The sequence below is a fragment of the Kogia breviceps genome, chromosome X (genome assembly GCF_026419965.1).
Source record: "Kogia breviceps isolate mKogBre1 chromosome X, mKogBre1 haplotype 1, whole genome shotgun sequence".
Taxonomy (NCBI): Eukaryota; Metazoa; Chordata; class Mammalia; order Artiodactyla; family Physeteridae; genus Kogia; species Kogia breviceps.
Window position 1 is genome coordinate 31,821,540 of NC_081330.1, and position 20,861 is coordinate 31,842,400.

A 20,861-nucleotide genomic window follows, 5' to 3' on the forward strand; every position below is an offset into this window, starting at 1 on the left:
GCAGCCATGGCTCACGGGCCCAGCCACTCCGCGACCTGTGGGATCTTCCTGGATCGGGGCACGAACCCATGTCCCCCGCAGTGTCAGGCAGACTCTCAACCACTGCGCCACCCGGGAAGCCCTACATGAATTTTTAAAGTAATTTTTATTGGAGTATATTTGATTTACAATGTTGTGTTAGTTTCAGGTGTACAGCAAAGTGAATCAGTTATACATATACATATAGCCACTCTTTTTTAGATTCTTTTCCCATATAGATCATTACAGAGTACTAAGTAGAATTCCCTGGGCTGTACAGTAAGTCCTTATTTGTTATCTATTTTATATATATTGGTGTGTATATATCAATCCCAATCTCCCAATTTATCCCTCCCCACTTCCCCCCTGGTAATCATAAGTTTGTTTTCTACATCTGTGACTCTATTTCTGTTTTGTAAATAAGTACATTTGTACCATTTTTTTTAGAATCCACATATAAGCGATATCATGTGATATTTGTCTTTCTCTGCCTGACTTACTTCACTCATTAAGATAATCTCTAGGTCCAGCCATGTTGCTGCAAATGACATTATTTAATTCTTTTTTATGGCTAATTTTCCATTGTATATATGTACCATATCTTCTTTATCCACTCCTCTGCCAATGGACATTTAGTTTGCTTCCATGTCTTGGCTATTGTAAATAGTGTTGTGATGAACATTGGGGTGCATGTATCCTTTTGAATTATAGTTTTCTCCAGATATATGCCCAAGAGTGGGATTGCTGGATCATATGGTAGCTCTACTTTCTGTATTTCAGGGAACCTCCATACTGTTCTCCATAATGGTTGTACCAATTTACATTCCCACCAATAGTGTAGGAAGGTTCCCTTTTCTCAACACTCTCACCAGCATTGATTGTTTTTAGATTTTTTTATGATGGCCAGTCTGACTGGTATAACATGATACCTCATTGTAGTTTTGATTTGCATTTCTGTAATAATTAGTGATGTTGAGCATCTTTTCATGTACTTTTTGGCCACCTGTATATCTTTATTGGAGAAATGTCTATTTAGATCTTCCACCCATTTTTGGACTGGGTTGTTTGTTTTTTCGATATTGAGCTGTATGTGCTATTCGTATATTTTGGAGATTAATCCCTTGTCGGTCACTTCATTTGCAAATATCCTCTCCCATTCTATGGGTTGTCTTTTTGTTTTGTTTATGGTTTTCTTTTCTGTGCAAAAGCTTTTAAGTTTAATTAGGTCCCATTTATTTACCTTTAATTTTATTTTCTTTAGGAGATGGATCAAAAAAGATATTGCTGCAATTTACGTCAGAGAGTGTTCTGCCTATGCTAAGAGTTTTATAGTATCTGGCCTTACAGTTAGGTTTTTAATCCATTTTGAGTTTATTTGTGTATGGTGTTAGAGAATGTTCTAATTTCATTCTTTAACATGTAGCTCTCCAGTTTTCCCAGCACCACTTATTGAAGAGACTGTCTTTTCTCCACTGTATATTCTTACCTCCTTGTCATAGATTAGTTGACCATAGGTGTGTGGGTTTATTTCTGGACTCTCTATTCTGTTCCATTGATCTGTATGTCTGTTTTTCTGCCAATACCATGCTGTTTTGATTACTGTAGCTTTGTCTGAAGCCAGGGAGCCTGATTCCTCCAGTTTCATTTTTCTTTCTCGAGATTGCTTTGGCTATTTGCAGTCAATGCAGAGATATACCATGTTCTTGGATTGGAAGAATCAAAATTGTCAAAGTGACTCTACTACCCAAAGCAATCTACAGATTCAATGTAATACCTTTCAAATTACCAATGGCATTTTTCACAGAATTAGAACAAAAAATTTACAATTTGTATGGAAATACATGAATTTTTAAAAATGCACAAGCTATGAAGACTAATTCACAAAGAAAAAGAAAATATGAATAGACCTGTTATAAGTAAAGAGATTCCATTTGACATTAAAAAACTCCACTAAGTACTGCTCAGGCCCAAATGGCTTCACTGGTGAATTCTATCAAATATCTAAAGAATTAACACCAATCATTCAAAAACTCTTCCAAAAAATAGAAAAAGAAAGAATATTTCCCATCTCATTATGAGGCTAGTATTACTCCTGATACCAAAAAAAAAAAAAAAAAAAAAAGACAAAGACGTCATATAAAAAGAAAAACCACAGACCAGTACTTTTTCTTAATATAAGTACAAAAATCCTCAACAACATACTAGCCAACCAAATCCAGCAACATATAAAAATGAGTGTACATCAAGACCCAGGGGAATTTATCCAAAGAATGCAAGGTTGTATCAGCATGTGAAAATCGATCAATGTAACGTGATATTAATAGAATAAAGGACAAAATCCAATGTGTTTTTATGATAAAATAGTGACCATACAAAAAATAGAAGGGAACTTCCTCAACCTCATAGAGGACATCTGTAAAACACCTACAGCTAACATCTTACTTCATTATGAAAGACTGAAAGAGTTCCTCCTAAGATCAGAACGAACAAGTTTGCTTTTACCACTTCTATCCAACTTTGTATTGGAGGTTTTAAGCAAAGAATTTAGGCAAGAAAAAGAAATTAAAAGATATCTAGATTTTAAAGAAAGAAGTAAAACCATCTTTATTTGAAGATTACATGATCTTGTTCTAGGAAGCAAGTTTAGCAAGTCTTCAGGCTACAAGAGTAATGTTAAAGAATCAATTGTAGTAGTATATAATAGCAATGGACAATCTATAAATGAAATAAAACAATTCAAATTTCAATAGCATCAAAAATAATAAAATATTTAGAAATAACTTTGACAAAAGAAGTGCAAGACTTGTACAACGAAAACTGCAAAAAGTTTTTGAAAGAAATTAAAAAATATCTAAATACATGTAAAGATATCTCATGTTTATGGATTGGAAGACTTAACATTGTTAAGATGACAATACTCTATTAACTGATCTACAAATTCAATGCTTATGTATCAAAATCCTAGAAGCCTTATTTTTCAAAACTGAGAAACTGCTTAAAAAATTCATAGGGAATTGCAAGGAACCAAGTAGCCAAAACAATATTGAACAAGGAGAACAAATTTGGAGCACTCACACTTCCACATTTCAAAATATACTACAAAGCTACAGTAATTAAGATTGTGTAGTACTGAAATAAGGAATGTCTTGTAGATCAACAGAATAGAATTGAATTGAATTTATATGCCAACAAATTAGATAACCTAGATTCATACAACCTACCAAGATAAATCATGAAAAAAATAGAAAATCTGAACAGACCAATAACAAGTAAGGTGATTGAAGCAGTAATAAAAAAACTTCTCAACAAAGAAAAGTCCAGTACCAGATGGTTTCATTGGTTAGTTCTACCAAACATTTTATGAAGTAAGGCCAATCCTTCTCAAACTGTTCCCAAAAAATTGAAGAGGAGAGAACAGTTCCAAACTCATGTTATGGGGTCGGCATTACCCTGATATCAAAGCCATATAAGGACACTACATAAAAGAAAACTACAGGTCAATAGCCTTAATGAATATAGATGCAGAAATCCTTAACTAAATAAAGTTGACTCTTGAACAACATGAGTTTGAACTGTGTGGGTCCACTTATATGTGGAGTTTTTCAATAAATACAGTATAAAGATGGAGGAGTAGGAAGTCCCTGAGCTCACCTCCTCTCACAGGCACACCAAAATTACAACTGTTTACAGAGCAACTATTGATGGGAAATACTGGAATCTTCCAGAAAAGATCTTCTACAGCTAAAGGTATAAATAAGGAACCACAATGGGAGGAGGGGTAGAGTTATGGTATAGTCAAGACCTATAAACAGGAGAATAATTACAATTGCAGAGCCTTTCCCAAAGGAATGAGGGGTCTGATCACCACATTGTGCTCTCCAGCCCAGGGGTCCTGCACCAGGAAAATTAGTCCCCAGATCATTTGACTTTGAAGGCCAGCAGGGCTTACTTTGGGGAGATCCAGAAGACTGTGGGAAACAAAGACTCTGCTCCTAAAGGGTGCACACAAAATTTCACACTCTTTTGGACCCAGGGCAGAAGCAGTAATTTGAAACTAGCCTGGGTCAGACCCACATGCTGATCTTGAGGAGTCTCTTGAAGAGGCAGGAGGCAATGGGAGCTCACCCTGGTGAAATAGGTACTGCCGGCAACCATTTTTGAGAGCTCTATCACATTCTACCATGTGGACACTGATGCTGGCAAGCACCAATTTGGAACCCTCCCTGTAGCTTATAAGTCTTGGGACCCAGCATGCCCATGCCCACCAGCCTGTAGGCACAAGTACTTGGATGCCTCAGGCCAAGCAACTAGCTGAGTGGGGATACAGCCTCACCCACCAATCGGCAGGCTGCCTTAAGACCCCCTGAGCCCACAGCCACCCTTGGACATGGCCTTGTCCACCAGAGGTTCCAGGACCTGGCCTAACACACCAGTACACAGGCACTAGATCTGGGACCGCTAGGACCCTCTAGCTAGAGAATCCAGGACCCAGCTCTGCTCACTAGTGAACAAGCATAAGCCCCAGGACACCCTGTGTCCCAGCCCAGCCCATGAGCAAGCTGGCTCTAGTCTTGGGACCAGCCTGACCCACCAGTGGTCAGTCAGCTGCCCCAGGATTCTGGGTCCCAGACACCAGCCCCAGGACCACTATAATCCTGAAGCCTAGTGTGGCAGAACCCAGCCCACCCACCAGCAGGCTGGTACCAGCTCTAAGACACCATGAGATCCATAGCCAGCTGCCTTAGGATCAGGCCCCACTCACCAGTGAGCTGACACAAGCTTCAGGACACCCTGGACCCTTTGGCCAGCTGTGTCAGAAAATGGCCCCACCTACCAGTAGTCTGACAATAGCTCTAGGACCCCTGGGTCCTGTAGCTAGAGACCCCAGGATGTGGCTTCACCCACCAGCAGGCAGGCACCTTCCTAGGATCCCCCAGTCCCTGGTCTTAAACGGCAATAAGCCATCTCTAGCTGTGAGACACCTTGGGTTCCTTAGCCAGCAGCCCCTGGATCCATCCCCACCTGCAGCTGACTGACACTAGCGACACTAGCTTTGGGATACCTTGGGTCCTCCATCCAGGGAGCCCAGGGCCCAGTTCCACATACCAGTGAGTCAGCACTAGCACTTGGAGATTCTAGGCCCTGGCCTTGCCCACCAGCAGACTGATACCAACCTTGGAACCCCCTGGGACAAAGCCCCATACACCAGTAGGCCAACACCAGCTCTGAGATATCTTGGACCCCTCAGGCAGCCAAATCAGGATCCAGCCCAACTCATCAGTGGGTCAACACCAGCTTTGGGACACCCCAAAACTTTCAGCCAGTTATGTCAGTCCTGACTCACCAGCAGTCCAACACTAGATCCAGGAATCACAGCTCCATAACCACCCACCCCAGAACCTGGCTCTGCCTACCAGTGAGCCAGCCCTAGCCCCAGGACTACCCAGGGATCCACAGCCAGCTGCCTCATGACCTGGTCCTACCAAACAATGGTCAGCAGCCTCCACAGAAGGCAGGGCCTGGTAACCAACAAGATTAGGGCCAGCTATACCTACCTGACTACAGACAGTAGTCAGCCCACCACAACGAAGGACCCCTGAAGCCCACATAGAGGGCACTCCTAGAACATATAGTTCTAGTGACCAGAGGTGAGTGTGCTGCTGGGATACATAGGATGTCTCCCACAAAGGCCACTTCATCAAGGTCAGGAAATGTAACAAATCTACCAGATACTTAGAAATAAAACAGCAAATTAGGAAAAATGAGGAGACAGAGGAACAAGTTTCAAAAGAAGGAACAAAATAAAACCCCAGAAGAACTAAGTTAAGTGGAGATAGGCAATCTACCTGATAAAGAGTTCAAGGTAATGATTGTAAAGATTATCAAAGAACTTGGGAGAAGAAAGGATGTCTAGAATGAGAAGATAGAAGTCTTTAACAAAGAGTTAGAAAATATATAGAAGAACCAAACAGAGATGAAGAATAAAATAGCCAAAATGAAAGATAGTCTAGAAGCTATCAACAGTAGATTAAATGATACAGAGAAACATGTCAGCAAGCTAGAAGACAGAGCAGTGGAAATCATTGAAGCTGAGCAGATAGAAAGAAAATAAGAATAAAAAAAAATGAGGACAGTTTAAGAAACCTCTAGGGCAACATCAAACATACTAAAATTTGCATTATAGGGGTCCCAGAAGGAGAAGAGAGAGAGAAAGGGGCAGAGAACATATTTGAAGACATAATAGCAGAAAACTTCCCTAACTTGCGGAAGGAAACCGACATACAGGTCCAGAAAGCACAGAAACTCCCAAACAGGATCAACTCAAAGAGGATTACGCCAAGACACATAGTAATTAAAATGGTAAAAATGAAAGAGAATATTAAAAGCACCAAGAGAAAATCAACAAGTTATGTACAAGGGAACTCCCATAAGGCCATCAGCTGACTTTTCAGCAGAAATTCTGCAGGCTAGAAGGGAGTGACATAATATATTTAAAGTGATGAAAGGGAAAAACTAAAACAAGTATACTCTACTAGGCAGGATTTCATTCAGATTTGATGGAGATATAAAATTTTTTACAGGTAAGTGAAAGCTAAAAGAGTTTAGCACCACCAAGCCAGCTTTACAAGAAATGTTAAAGGGACTTCCCTAAGTGAAAAAGAAAAGGCCACAACTAGAAACATGAAAATTATGATAGAAAAATCTCATTGGTAAAGGCAAATATACAGTAAAGATAGTAAATAAACCATGTACAAAATGAGTAGGAAAGTTAAAAGACAAAAGTAGTAAAGTCATTTATATCCATAATAAGTAGTTAAGAGATACACAAAACAAAAGGATGTATAATATTTCAAAAATAGTAATCATGAGGGAGATGATTAAAGTGCAGGGTTGCTAAAATGCATTTGAAATGAAAAGATCAGCAACTCAAAATAATCATGTATATATAGAGATTCCTATATATAAACCTCATGGTAACCACAAACCAAAAATCTGTAATAGATGCACACACACAAAGGAGGAAGGAATCCAAACATAACACTAATGATAGTCATCAAATCACAAGGGAAGAGAACAAAGGAAGAAGAAAGGAAAAAAAATGAACTACAGAATAACCCCAAAACAATGAACAAGTTGATAAGTATATACCTATCAATAATTACTTTAAATGTAAATAGGCTAAATGCTCCAATCAAAAGACTTAGAATAGCTGAATAGATACAAAAACAAGACCTATATATATGCTGCCTACAAGAGACTCACTTCAGATCTAAAGACACATACACACTGAAAGTGAGGGTATGGAAGAAGACATTACATGCAAATGGAAATTAAAAGGAAGCTGGGGTAGCAATACTTATATCAGATAAAATAAACTTTAAAATAAAGGCAGTTACAAGAGACAAGGAAGGACACCACATAATGATCAAGGGATCAATCCAAGAAGAAGACATAACAATTGTTAATATATATGCACCCAACATAGGAGCACCTAAATATATAAAGCAAATTTTAACAGATATAAAGAGAGAAATTGACAGTAACACAATTATAGTAGGAGATTTTATCACCCCACTTTTGTCAAAGAACAGATCATCCAGACCAAAACTCAATAAGGAAACACTGGCCTTAAATGACACATTAAACTAAAAGGACTTCATATATATGTAGATAGATAGATAACATTCCATCTAAAAGCAGCAGAGTAAATGTTCTTTTCAAGTGCACATGGAACATTCTCCAGGATAGATCATATGCTAGGCCACAAAGAAGTCTCAATAAATTTAAGAAAATTGAACTCATATCAAGTATCTTATCTGACCACAATGCTATGAGACCAGAAATCACCTACAAGAAAAAAAACTGCAAAAAACACAAACATGTGGAGACTAAACAATATGCTACTAAACAACCAAAGAGTCACAGAAGAAATCAAAGAAGAAATATAAAAATACCTGGAGACAAATGAAAACAGAAACCCAACCATCCAAAATCTATGGGATGTAGCAAAAGCAGTTCTAAGAAGGAAGTTTATAGCAATACAAGCCAACCTTAAGAAACAAGAAAAATCTCAAATATAAAACATAAGCTTACACCTAAAGCAACTAGAAAAAGAAGTACAAACAAAACCAAAGTTAGTAGAGGAAAGAAATCATAAAGATCAGAGCAGAAATAAATGAAGTAAAGACTAAGAAACAAGAGAAATGATCAATGAAACTAAGAGCTGATTCTTCTAAAAGACAAAATTGATAAACCTTTAGCTAGACTCATGAAGAAAAAAAAAGAGAGAGCCTGAATCAATAAAATCAGACATGAATAAGGAGAAGTTACAACTGCAATCACAGAAATACAAAGGATCCTAGGAGATTACTACAACTACACACCAATAAAATGGACAACCTAGAAGACATGGAAAAATTCCTAGAAGTGTACAATCTCCAAAGACTGAATCAGGAAGAAATAGAAAACATGAACAGACTAGTTACCAGTAATAAAGTTGAATAAATAATTTAAAAAACTCTAACAAAGTCCAGGACCAGATGCCTTCATGGGTGACATGAGGTGATGAATGTATTAAGTAACATTATTATGGTAATCATTTCACAATATAAATGTATATTGAATAATCATGTTGGATGCCTTAAACTTACATAGTGTTATATGTAAATTACATGTCAATAAATCTGGAAAAATTAATCAGTAATTCATAAAACTAGTAGAAAAAACAATAAAAATAAAGTGCACTTGAACAGCACTATCAACCAACATATGTTGAGAAGATGTTGAAAGAGGAGCTATCCTGAGGGCATGGGTTGAATTTGTGAACTATGGCTACTAATGAGCCATGAACATGGACAAAATTCCTTAAGGCAGCAGTGCCTTATTGGGTGTTCAAATAATTAATCACTAATATGACAGAGAATTTTGTGTAGCAACCCAAAACGGCCCTGGCTAAAGGAGAAGGGTGTATCAATATGCAAAAACAAGATGATTAGGAAATCAAACAAAGCATAAAACAAGGCACAGAGAAAATGATAGAAAAACAATGTTTGAAGAAATACTCTGAGTAATTGAACATGGGGATTTGAAGCAGAATCTTTAGTTCTTATTGTCATGGGTGTACCCAGCTCACTTCAGGAAATGAAGATGTGTCTTGGATATAGTAAGAACTATCTCTTTCACAGAGATAGGAGAGAAGGAGGTGTAGATGCCAGAATGATTAACAATAAAGGCTTAAATTAATAAAGCAACTGAGGGAATGGAGAAACTAGAATGTGAGAAATACTAAGGAGAAATATTAAGAACAGGTTGTGTTGATTGGCTATAGGAAGAAAGAGAAAGAGTCTAAAATGTTTCTCAGATTTCTTTTTTGGGTATATGGGAGATGCTGTTGCTTTGAGAACACACTTGAGAAACAAAAGTGTAGGAGGAGGGGAAAATGGAAATGGGAGAAAGGTGATGAGTACAAACTTGGTGAGATGGCATTTGAAATATTTATATCCACATTCATCTCTATACAGCTTAAGCTAGAGTCTGGATAGATAATCTGGATAGAAATAAGTAGAAATATTTATTTGAGGGTCGTCAGTAGAGATTTCAAGTTATTTCTGTGCATGAAGTAAGCCAGGAAAGGTGTATAAGCAATTGGAAAGGACAAAATGCTGGGAAGAGTGAGAGTAAAGCAGAAAATGAAAAAGTTGAATAGGAGCAGACAGAAGGAAGAAAGAAAAGAAAACTGATGTTGTAGCATGCAGAGGAAGAGAGAATTATGAGGAAAGAATTTTCCACTGTTTCAAATGTCACAAAGATAGCTAGAGTTGGAAACATAGTTCTTAAAATTTGGTCCATGGGTACCTCAGTGTCTCTAAGACAATTTCAATGGTTTTATGAAGTCAAAACTACTTCATAATAATATTAATGTTTTATTTGCTGTTTTCACTGTGTGGTTATATGGTGCAAAATAATGGTGAGTAAAACTGCTGGTGCCTTAGCATGAATCGAGCTAGTGACACCAAATTGTACAAGTAGTCCTTGTATTGTTTACCAACACACACTTTCAGGGGAAAAAAAGGCCAGTTTTACTTAAGAATGTCTTTGATGAAGCAGTAAAATCAAACATTAATTTAATTAAATTTTGACCCTTTTAATAATCCATGTGATGAAATGGCAGTATACATAGAGCACTACTGCTGCATACTGACAAGATGGTTGCTTTGAGGAAAAACACTTATGCAATTGTTAGAGTTGCAAGATAAACTAGCCATTTTTTTTCATGGAATAACATTTTTACTTGAAAGAATGACTGCCAGACACAATAGGGTTATTCATACTTGGATAATTGGCAGATATTTTCTCAAAGATGGATGAGTTGAATCTGTTGTGTCAAGGAAAAAACAACTGGCATTTCCTGCTAATGATAAAACTTGAGCTTTCAGGTAAATATTAGAACTTTGGAAAACTTGTATCTGCCCAGGAAAGCTTGATATTTTCCCGATATTTAGAGCTCTTTCTGATGAGGTTGGTAGGAATTATTAATGCATGCGATTTTGGGTATTAACATTTGAAAAATCTGCACAACCCAATGAACAAATATTTTCCAAAATACTTATGATTGATGTTACAAAATAAAGCATGGATAAAATATCCTTCAAAATGAACGACAGATTAGTGGATTTTAATGTAACAGCATATGAAAAATTCAGTGATGTGGTTTCCGATTCCACATTGCAACTAAACTTAAGAAACTACCACCTGCTGAATTTTAGTGCAGTGTCAAAAAAAAAAGTCCACTATTATCTGAACACGTTATTAAAACATTTTCCTGTATTGAAGCTATCTATCTGTAATGGGAATATGTATATTCACATAATTCAACAAAAGTAGCTCATTACAATAGATTAGATGCAGAAGCAGAGATGAGAATCTAGCTGTCTCCTAAGCCAGAAGTTAAAGAGATTTGAAAAAAGTATAAGACAATGCTACTCTATCCACTAATTTCATTTTTTTAGAAAATATAGCTATTGTTCATAGAGCTATGTTATTTATGTTAACATATAATAGGTTTGTTATTTTAAAATAAATCCATACATAAATAATTTAAAATTTTCTCAATTTTAATTTCTAGAGAGATAGATATATATCTATTTCTAAATAGATATAATTCATATAAACAAAAGTTCTTTGGGGTCTTCAATAACATTTAAGTGTATAAGGAATCCTGCTGGATTGGAATTAAGGGCATAGATATAGCAATGAGTGTACCTAGATTCCATATCTGTTTGTAAAACCTCTGACCACTAAAAAAAACCAAGGGTTCCTTGTATGAAATTACTGATTTCAGAACTGTGACATGGAAAATAAAGGGTAAATCTGGCAAAATCGACAGAAAGTAAGGAAGTGCTCAAAGTGCTGATGGGACATAACAAAAGGAGTTATTGGACAAATCTGGGACAATTTGAGCATCAAAATAATTAAGGACAGTAATGAATTAAGTTACATTGATTACAAAAGAATTCAGGAGTATTTACCAATATGAATAAATGAAGAACAAAGTGGGAGGGAAAACTTTCCTTACAGTACAATGCCAACTAATAAAGGAATAATAAAGTGAGAAAATTATTAGTTTACAATCACATAATAATAAATGGTTCAGAGAAGAGTCATCAGTGGATTCTAAATCCATTGGGTCAAAGTTTATTGGAAAATAATTTCCAAATATATGTAGATTTTTCTAGTTACCTTTTGGTAAACATTTCTATTTCATTTGAATTTGAATAAAGATTCCAACACTTGAAACTTAATGAGAATTAATTTATGGCTGAATATATGGTCAATTTTGATAAATATTTCTTATGCAAATGATAGGAATATATATTTTTCACTTGTCAATAAGTTCAGCTTTTTTCATTGTCCTCATACAATCACTGAAAAGGGTGTGTTGAAATTTTACACCATGACTGTAGACTTCCCTATTTGTCCTTACAATTCTGTCCATGTTTAACTTAGTAATGTTGAGGCCATAATATTATATACATACATTCATTTTTCTGTGTCTTCCAAATGAATTAACTCCTTCATAATCATGAAATAACCTTCTTTCTTTAAAATAATTATTTTTTCTGAAAAATCTATTCTGATAGATTACTAATATAGCTATACGATCTTTCTGTTGGTTAATGTTTGTGTGGAGTACCTTTTTAATCCCTTACTTTCCTTATGATATATATGTGTCTTATAAACACATAGTTGGATTATTTTTTCAAATGTTGTCTGATAGTCTTAGAATATTTAGTCCCATTTACAATTAATATAATTATGGATATATTTGGTTTTAATTTTGCCATCTTAGTATGTGTTTCTATATTTTCCCACCTGATCTGTTCCTATTTCTTATCTTTTATTGCCTCCTTTTGGATTTGTTATATGATTCTCTAATATTATTCTAAAAATATGGAAGGTAAGCATTTCTTTTCTATTAGTGATTACTGTTGAATGGACAGTGATACTTTATTCATCAAAGCTTAATACTAAATATCATTTTTTATTTTTCTCCTGGACAATGAAAAACGTTTACTTTCAACCCTCTGTTCTTATATGCTATTGTTTTGTGCATTTTAGTTCCATTAATATACTGAATGCCATAAGACATTATCATTATTGTTTTATACAGTCAATGTTTATTTATATTTAACTACACATTTACCATTTCCATTGTAATTAATTGCTTCCTGCATCTCCAACCTTCTTTTTGTGGCCATTTTTCTTTGTTTGAAGAACATCTTTTAGTATTTCATTAAGCAGGAGCCTGCTTTTGTCACGTTCTCTTAGTTTTTGCTTGATAACATCTTTATTTCACTTTGATTCTTGAGGTATAATTTTGCTGAATATATGATTCTAATTTAGCATTCACTTTTTTTTTTTCCCCAGTACGCAGGCCTCTCACTGTTGTGGCCTCTCCCGTTGCGGAGCACAGGCTCTGGACTCGCAGGCTCAGTGGTCATGACTCACGGGTCTAGCCGCTCCGAGGAATGTGGGATCTTCCCGGACCGGGGCACGAACCTGTGTCCCCCGCATCGGCAGGCAGACTCTCAACCACTGCGCCACCAGGGAAGCCCTAGCATTCACTTAAAAAACGGTTTTTTTTTTAACCACTCCCTGCACCATGCAGGATCCTAGTTCCCAGACCAGGGATCAAACATGTGCCCTCTGCAGTGCAAGTGTGAGTCTTAACCACTGGACTGCCAGGGAAGTCCCAACATTCACTTTTTATCAGCACACTGACACTATCATTTTAATATCTTCTAGTTTTCACTGCTGCTGTTGAGAAGGCATTCATCCATCTTATCATTGCTCTACTGAACTAACGTGATCTTTTTTTCTTTAAGGTTGATATATGTTTTCTCTTTTTCTGCAATATCACAATGATGGGTCTAAATGTTGATTGTTTTTTATTCATTCTGCTTGAGACTTGTTGAGCTCTTTAAATGTGAGAATCGGTGTTTTTTGGCCATTTGAAATGCCATTATTTCTTCAAATATTGCTTTTCTGCCATTCTTTTCTCACCTTGTGGAATTCTTCTCACTTTGTACTGTATGTTCATTATCTTCTTATTTTCTCTTTTATATCCTTCCGATTTTCCTTGCTTCATTCATCACAGTTTCTTCTGACTGACCTCCAGTAATGCTCTCTTTAGCCATGTCTAATCTGTCTTTGAGTTCTAAGGTTTTCATGATACACTTGAGCTCCAGGTTTTCTCATTGTTTCTTATATCTTAAATATCACCCTTTATAGCTTGCAGTTTCTTGCTGAAATATGTAAGTTCAGCTTGTAATTTCCATGTTCACACTACAAATAGTTGTTTAAAGTCTATGTCAGTTTATTCAACTATCTTGAGTGCCTTTGGGTTTATTTGTATTATCTTTTATTGTGTTATATCTAGTTCATTTGTCTTGTTTCTTCATGTGTCTGTTTATCATTGTATTTCAGTTATAGGAATTGAAAATTATTGAAAGAAGTCATTTGAAGCCTAGGATGTTAAAGTTTTTTTGTTTATACCAAGAAAATTGGAAAGGTGAAGACTATGAAATCACCTGAATCCAATTTCCAGGCTCAAGATTATTTTGGTTAGATAAATGGCTTGAACCAGGCCTGAACTCCATGTCAAGGGTGGTTTAACCCTGGTTCATCCTTACTTCTGGTGTACAGTCCTTTGGGATCCAAAAATAAGCCCAAGTTGGTTGACCTTTGCCAGGCTCGTGAGATTTGAATGAGCCTCTCAACCTGTCATTACATCTTCAGGTTTGCAAATGCCTCATTAGCAGACGTGACCCAAAAGTCATAATCATTTTTCCTGGATTTCTGTCTTTTTATAGATGTCTCACTATCGTTTTTTTTAACATCTTTATTGGAGTATATTTGCTTTATAATGTTGTGTTAGTTTCTGCTTTATAACCAAGTGAATCAACTATACATATGCATATATCCCCATATCTTTTCCCTCTTGTGTCTCCCTCCCACCCTCCATATCCCACCCCTCTAGGTGGTCACAAAGCACGGAGCTGATCTCCCTGTGCTATGCGGCTGCTTCCCACTAGCTATCTATTTTACATTTGGTAATGTATATATGTCCATGCCACTCTCTCACTTTGTCCCAACTTACCCTTCTCCCTCCCCATGTCCTCAAGTCCATTCTCTACATCTGCATCTTTATTCCTGCCCTGCCCCTAGGTTCTTCAGAACCTTTTTTTTTTAGATTCCATATACATGTGTTAGCATACGGTATTTGTTTTTCTCTTTCTGACTTACTTCACTCTATATGACAGACTCTAGGTCCATCCTCCTCACTACAAAGAACTCAATTTTCATTTCTTTTTATGGCTGAGTGGTATTCCATTATATATATGTGCCACATCGTCTTTATCCATTCATCTGTCAATGGACACTTAGGTTGCTTCCATGTCCTGGCTATTGTAAATAGAGATGCAATGAACATTGTGGTACATGACTCTTTTTGAATTATGGTTTTCTCAGGGTATATATGCCCAGTAGTGGGATTGCTGGGTCGTATGGTAGTTTTATTTTTATTTTTTTAAGGAACCTACATACTGTTCTCCATAGTGGCTGTATCAATTTACATTCCCACCAACAGTGCAAGAGGGTTCCCTTTTCTCCACACCCTCTCCAGCATTTATTGTTTGTAGATTTTCTTACTAGCTTCTCAATGCTTATAGTATTTTCCTCATATTTTTGTTGTATTTAGCACAAGAGGCAGTCCAAATTACCCAGTCTGCAATTGTTAGAAGGTGATGCTTTTAATATTCTGATTTAATGTAGCTGTGTATTTCCTTTGTAAGCACTGTAAGAACTGGCATCTTTCTAGAGAAGGTCTTCATGATGGAGAGGGTAAAATGTGTAAGTCCTTGAATATGTAGGTCAAATTGTGTATATACATTCACTTTTTTTTCTTGGAGAAATTTCATTGCTTTTTATCCGAAGGGGTGTGTGTGTGTGTGTGTATGTGTGTGTGTGTGTGTGTGTGTGTGTGTGTGCATTCACCTATAATAGAACAATCTTAAAACTTAAATTTATTTTGTCAATGAACCTAGAGTCAAAATCTTTAGATGATATCAGTAAAGACATCTTGATCTTGTAAAATTTATCAGAATTTTTTACAGAAACATAACTTTGAAGAGGAATTATTTAATGAGACACTAAATGTACGTTCCAACTGGAGGAGAAAAAAAAAGGAAAAAACTGGATTGTGAAATCCCTTATATTCCAGTTGGTTAAACTTTGTGACTTGAATATTAGTATTGTTGAGCATGAATATTTTAAATAAAAGCAGTAAGATGATCATTTCTCTCCCTTTAATCTCCCCCAAATCTTTAAAGAAACCAATAGATGTTTTTGTTTCTGTATAACCAGAATTCAAGGAGGTATTTAAAAACGAAGGGGAAATAGTATATTTTAGGTTGATTAACAGCATAAATTTTGACATGTTTACTTTGTGAAGATTTGTATTGCACTATAAATTTTTACACTGAAGATATAGAATTAGAATAAAAATATTAATATTAATATTCTGGCATAGATTGATCTCTTCTAAGATTTAAAAGCTGCATTTTAGGGCTTCCCTGGTGGCGCAGTGGTTGGGAGTCCGCCTGCCGATGCAGGAGACACGGGTTCGTGCCCTGGTCCGGGAGGATCCCACGTGCCGCGGAGCGGCTGGGCCCGTGAGCCATGGCCGCTGGGCCTGTGCGTCCGGAGCCTGTGCTCCGCAACGGGAGAGGCCACGGCAGTGAGAGGCCCGCGTACCGCAAAAAAAAAAAAAAAAAAAAAAAAAAAAAAAAAAAAAAAAAAAAAAAAAAAAAAAAAAAAAAAATAAAAGCTGCATTTTAAAAATTTAGATTTTACCATATATCTTTGTCATCTTCAAATCTTTTAAATTATCTCAAAGGTTATGTGTCTGTGTTGCAGAATTCATTGGCATTTTTGACACTTAAAATAATTTAGCAGTATAAATGGAAACTTTACATTTGCATATTTATATAGTTTACATTTCTTACATTATTGTTAACCTAAATATCAGATAAATAGGTTAAGAATAATTATTAAATAGAAGAATCCCGATTAAACGCAAATGTTACCAGTCGACGTCTGTACGTTGTTCACAGTACATAATCCGAAAGTATTGAGCATAGCCACTGCAATTCTACTGGCCAGGAAAGTTAATTACCTAAAGAAATTGCCCAAACAATAGCAATCTTCATGATGGCCTTAGTCCGTGAATTGAAACGGCTATGCTCAATAGGATTACGTATTGCTACATACCGATCCAGCGAAATAGCGCAGAGGTGCATGATGGACGCTGTAGAAAATAAAACATCTAAAGAAATCCAGACGGGGCACAAATATCTAGGTAATGGCCAGACATAATCTGAAAGAGAACAGAGAGAAGACAAGAACATGTTATGTAAATTATACCAACTGTAGTTTTAAATTTAGTCTACTTATTTTTTCTTCTCACAGTCTAAGTTTATAAAAGAAAGTGAAATTTGGTAAACATTGTTTTCCATAGTAATGATATGACGGTGATGATGATAATGCCTTCAGTGTTACATACATTATTTTTTATTGAGGTAAAATTTACATATTATAAAATTAATCACTTTAAAGTGTACAATCTAGAGGCATTTAGTCCATTCACAACATTATGCAACCATCACCTTTTTTCTAGTTCCAAAACATTTCATCATTGCAAAAGGAAACCACTACCCATTAGGCAGTCACTCTCCATTTTCACCACCCTCCCCCAGCCCCTGACAATTTCTTATCTGCTTTTTGTCTCTTGAATTTAGCTAATCTGGTTATTTTATATAAATGGAATCATACAATAGGCGACCTTTTGTGTCTGGTTTCTTTCTTTTTGAGGTTCATTCATTTTGTAGCTTCTGTCAGTACTTCATTCTTTTCTATGGCTGATGCTCTTATCAGTTGAAATTTTTTTGCATGCTCTCATATATGAAATTTTCTTAATTTCCTTTATGGATTGCTCATTGCTCTTGTTTAGAACTATACCTAATTTTCATGTATTAATCTTGAATCCTTCAACTCTGCTGAATTCATTTATTAGATCTATATTTTTGTGTGTGGGTTCTTTAGGATATTCCATGTGTAAGATCACGTCACCTGCAAAGAGAGATAATTTTATTTTTTCTTTTCCAATTTTCCTCTGCCTTTTATTTTCTTTCACTTGATTTCTCTAGATAGAATTTCCAGTGCAATGTTGAATATAAGTAGTGAATGCAGATATCTTGTCTTTCTCCTGATCTTAAAGAATAATCTTTCATTGAGTAGGATATATTAGCTGTGGGTTTTTCATACATGCCTTTTATCATGTTGAGGAAGTTTCCTTTTATTCCTAGTATGTTGTGTGTTTTTAATGATGAAAGAGATAGATTTTGTTAAATGCTTTTTCTACATCAATTGAGATGATCACGTGGTTTTCATACCTTCATTCTATTAATGTGATGCATTACATTAATTGATTTTTTATATGCTGAACCAACTTTCATTCTTGGGATAAGTCACACTTGGTCACGGTGTATAATATGATGCTGAATTTAGTTTGCTAGCATTTTGTTGAGGATTTTTGCATCTATATTCATAAGTGATATTGGTCTATAATTGTCTTTTCCTGTGATGTCATTATCTGGCTTTGGTATCTGGATAATGCTGGTCTCATAGAATGAGTTACAAATGTTTCCTAATCTTTTATTTTTTAGGAGTTTGAAAAGTATTGGTATTAGTTCTTCTTTAAATAATTGATAAAATTTGACCAGTGAAGCCATCTGGTCCAGGACTTGTCTTGTTGGAAGGTTTTTTGATTACTGATGCAATGTCTTTACTTGCTATAAAGTCTTATCAGAGTCTTTATTTCTTCTTGAGTCACTTAAAAAAAAACAAATTTATTTAATTTATTTATTTTGGCTGTGTTGGGTCTTCATTGCTGTGCACAGGCTTTCTCTAGTTACAGCGAGTGGGGGCTACTCTTTGTTGTTGAGCATGGGCTCTAGACACACGAGCTTCAGTAGTTGTGGCACACAGGCTCAGTAGTTGTGGCTTGTGGGCTCTAGAGCACAGGCTCAGTAGTTGTGGTGCATGGGTTTAGCTGCTGTGTGGCATGTGGGATCTTCCCGGACCAGGGCTCAAACCCGAGTCCCCTGTATTGGCAGGTGGATTCTTAACCACTGCACCACCAGGGAAGTCCCTTCAGTCACTTTTAGGAGCTTGCATGCTTTTAGGAATTTGTCCATTTTATTTAGGTTATGTGGTTTGTTGGAGTACAATTGTTCATTTATTCTTTTATAATCCTTTTAATTTCTGTAAGATCAGTAATAATGCCCTTCCCCGCTTTCATTTATAATTTTAGAAATTTGTGTCTTCTCTCTCTTTTTTTCTTAGTATTTCTAGCTAAAGGTTTATCAACTTTGCTGACTTTACTGTGCCTTAAATCTCAATTTCTCCATTTTTGAAGGATAGTTTAGAGGTTTGCCATATACAGATTTCTTGGTTGACAGAATTGTTGTTATTGTTGCTGTTGAGCACTTTATTTATTTATTTTTATTATTATTATTTTTTACAAATTTATTTATTTTATTTATTTTTGGCTGCATTGGGTCTTCGTTGCTGCACATGGGCTTTCTCTAGTTGTGGTGTGTGGGCTTCTCACTGCAGTGGCTTCTCTTGTTGCAGAGCATGGACTCTAGGTGTGTGGGCTCAGTAGTTGTGGCTCTTGGGCTCTAGAGCACAGGCTCAGTAGTTGGGGTGCACAAGCTTAGTTGCTCTGTGGCATGTGGGATCTTCCCGGGCCAGTGCTCAAACCCCTGTTCCCTGTATTGGCAGGCAGATTCTTAACCACTGTGCCACCAGGGAAGCCCCTGTTGAGCACTTTAAATATGTCATCCCACTGCCTTCTGGCCTCCATGGTTTCTAAAGAGAATTCATTATTAATTTTGTTAAAGATCCTTTGTAATTTTGACCATAATGTCTTGGTGTGGATCTCTCAGAGTAATATATGCTTAACATTCATTGAGCTTAGTAAACTTGATAGTGTCTTGTGTCTCTCAGGTGCTGTTCATTTTTCTTCATTTTTTTCTTTCTTCTCCTCAAACTGGATAATCTAAATTGACCTATCTCCAAGTTCCTTAATTCTTCCTTCTTTCTGCTTAATTCTGCAGTTGAATTGGTCTAGTAAATTTTTAATTGAATTTTTGTACTTTTCATCCCCCAAATTTCTATTTGATTTCTTTTTATAATTTATATCCCTTTATTGCTATTCTTGATTTGTTGAGACAAAATTCTGGTTTCCTTTAGTTCTTTGTCCATGGTTTCCTTTGGCTTTCTGAGCATTTTTGAGAGAGTTGATTTAAAGTCTTTGTCTAGTAAGTCTAATGCCTAGGCTTCTTCAGGATCATTTTCTACTAATTTTTTTTTCCTGTGAATGGGCCATACTTTCTAGTCTCTTTGCATTCCTCTTACCTTTGATGAAACTTGAATATTTTGAATTTTATAATTTGGCAACTCAGGAAATTTGATTTTGCCCCAGACATGTATGGTTCAGAGGTCAGCTAGAGATTTAAGTAGAGTTTATGGTTCCCCAGAGAAGAATCTATGGTTCCCTCTATCTCTACCCTTTCCTATATGCTCCCCCGACTTTCAGCTTTGAGATTTCCTCAAATTCTGTCCTCAGTTTCTTTGGGCTACAATAACTGCAGATTTTTTGGAGGTTTAGGCACTTGACCTGACATAGACTGCATCTTCCTCTTCGGCTGTAAGTCATGAAATTTGGAAACTCAACCAGTGCTGTTCTCTTCTTCCAAGTCTTGAGACTCACCAGAATCTTTCTGTTTTAGGTTTTTCTCCAGTACCTTTAGATAGTTGTTTTTGTATTATGTTTAGAGTTGATAGTTTTTATCTGCAGGAAGGTTGGTTCAATACTTGGTCATACCAGAGGTGTAACTAACAACCATTGGAATTCAAGGAGCACAGCAAAGAAATCAAAAACATTATTTAAAATTCTTCTAAATAAAAATGTTTAGAAGAATGTTGAAAATGAAAATGAATGTTCGCTTCTGTTCATTATTATCTTGTAATCTCCTCAGATTGTATCCACCCAGAAATTGATTGTGTTGAGGGTTTGGGTATTCTCGAACTGTTTTACTTGCAAAAATTATTTTTCAAATTGTGTTTCAAATACACAAGTATTACCTGACTGCCATTATGTGGTTTGTGGCCATAACCACTGGAATATAAGATGCAGTGGGTCAATATTGTTTTCTGTT

The 20,861-nt window shown here is 36.1% G+C and overlaps 1 protein-coding gene across 1 annotated transcript in view; it reads right to left on the reverse strand.

Annotated features, from left to right (window-relative positions):
- Positions 1-20,861, reverse strand: part of HTR2C (5-hydroxytryptamine receptor 2C) — a 256,248-nt gene that overhangs the window by 24,433 nt on the left and 210,954 nt on the right. Inside the window, exon 5 of the mRNA XM_059049686.2 lies at positions 16,754-16,954. Coding sequence (XP_058905669.1) covers positions 16,754-16,954 — 201 coding nt within the window. The remainder of the gene's footprint in view (positions 1-16,753; positions 16,955-20,861) is intronic.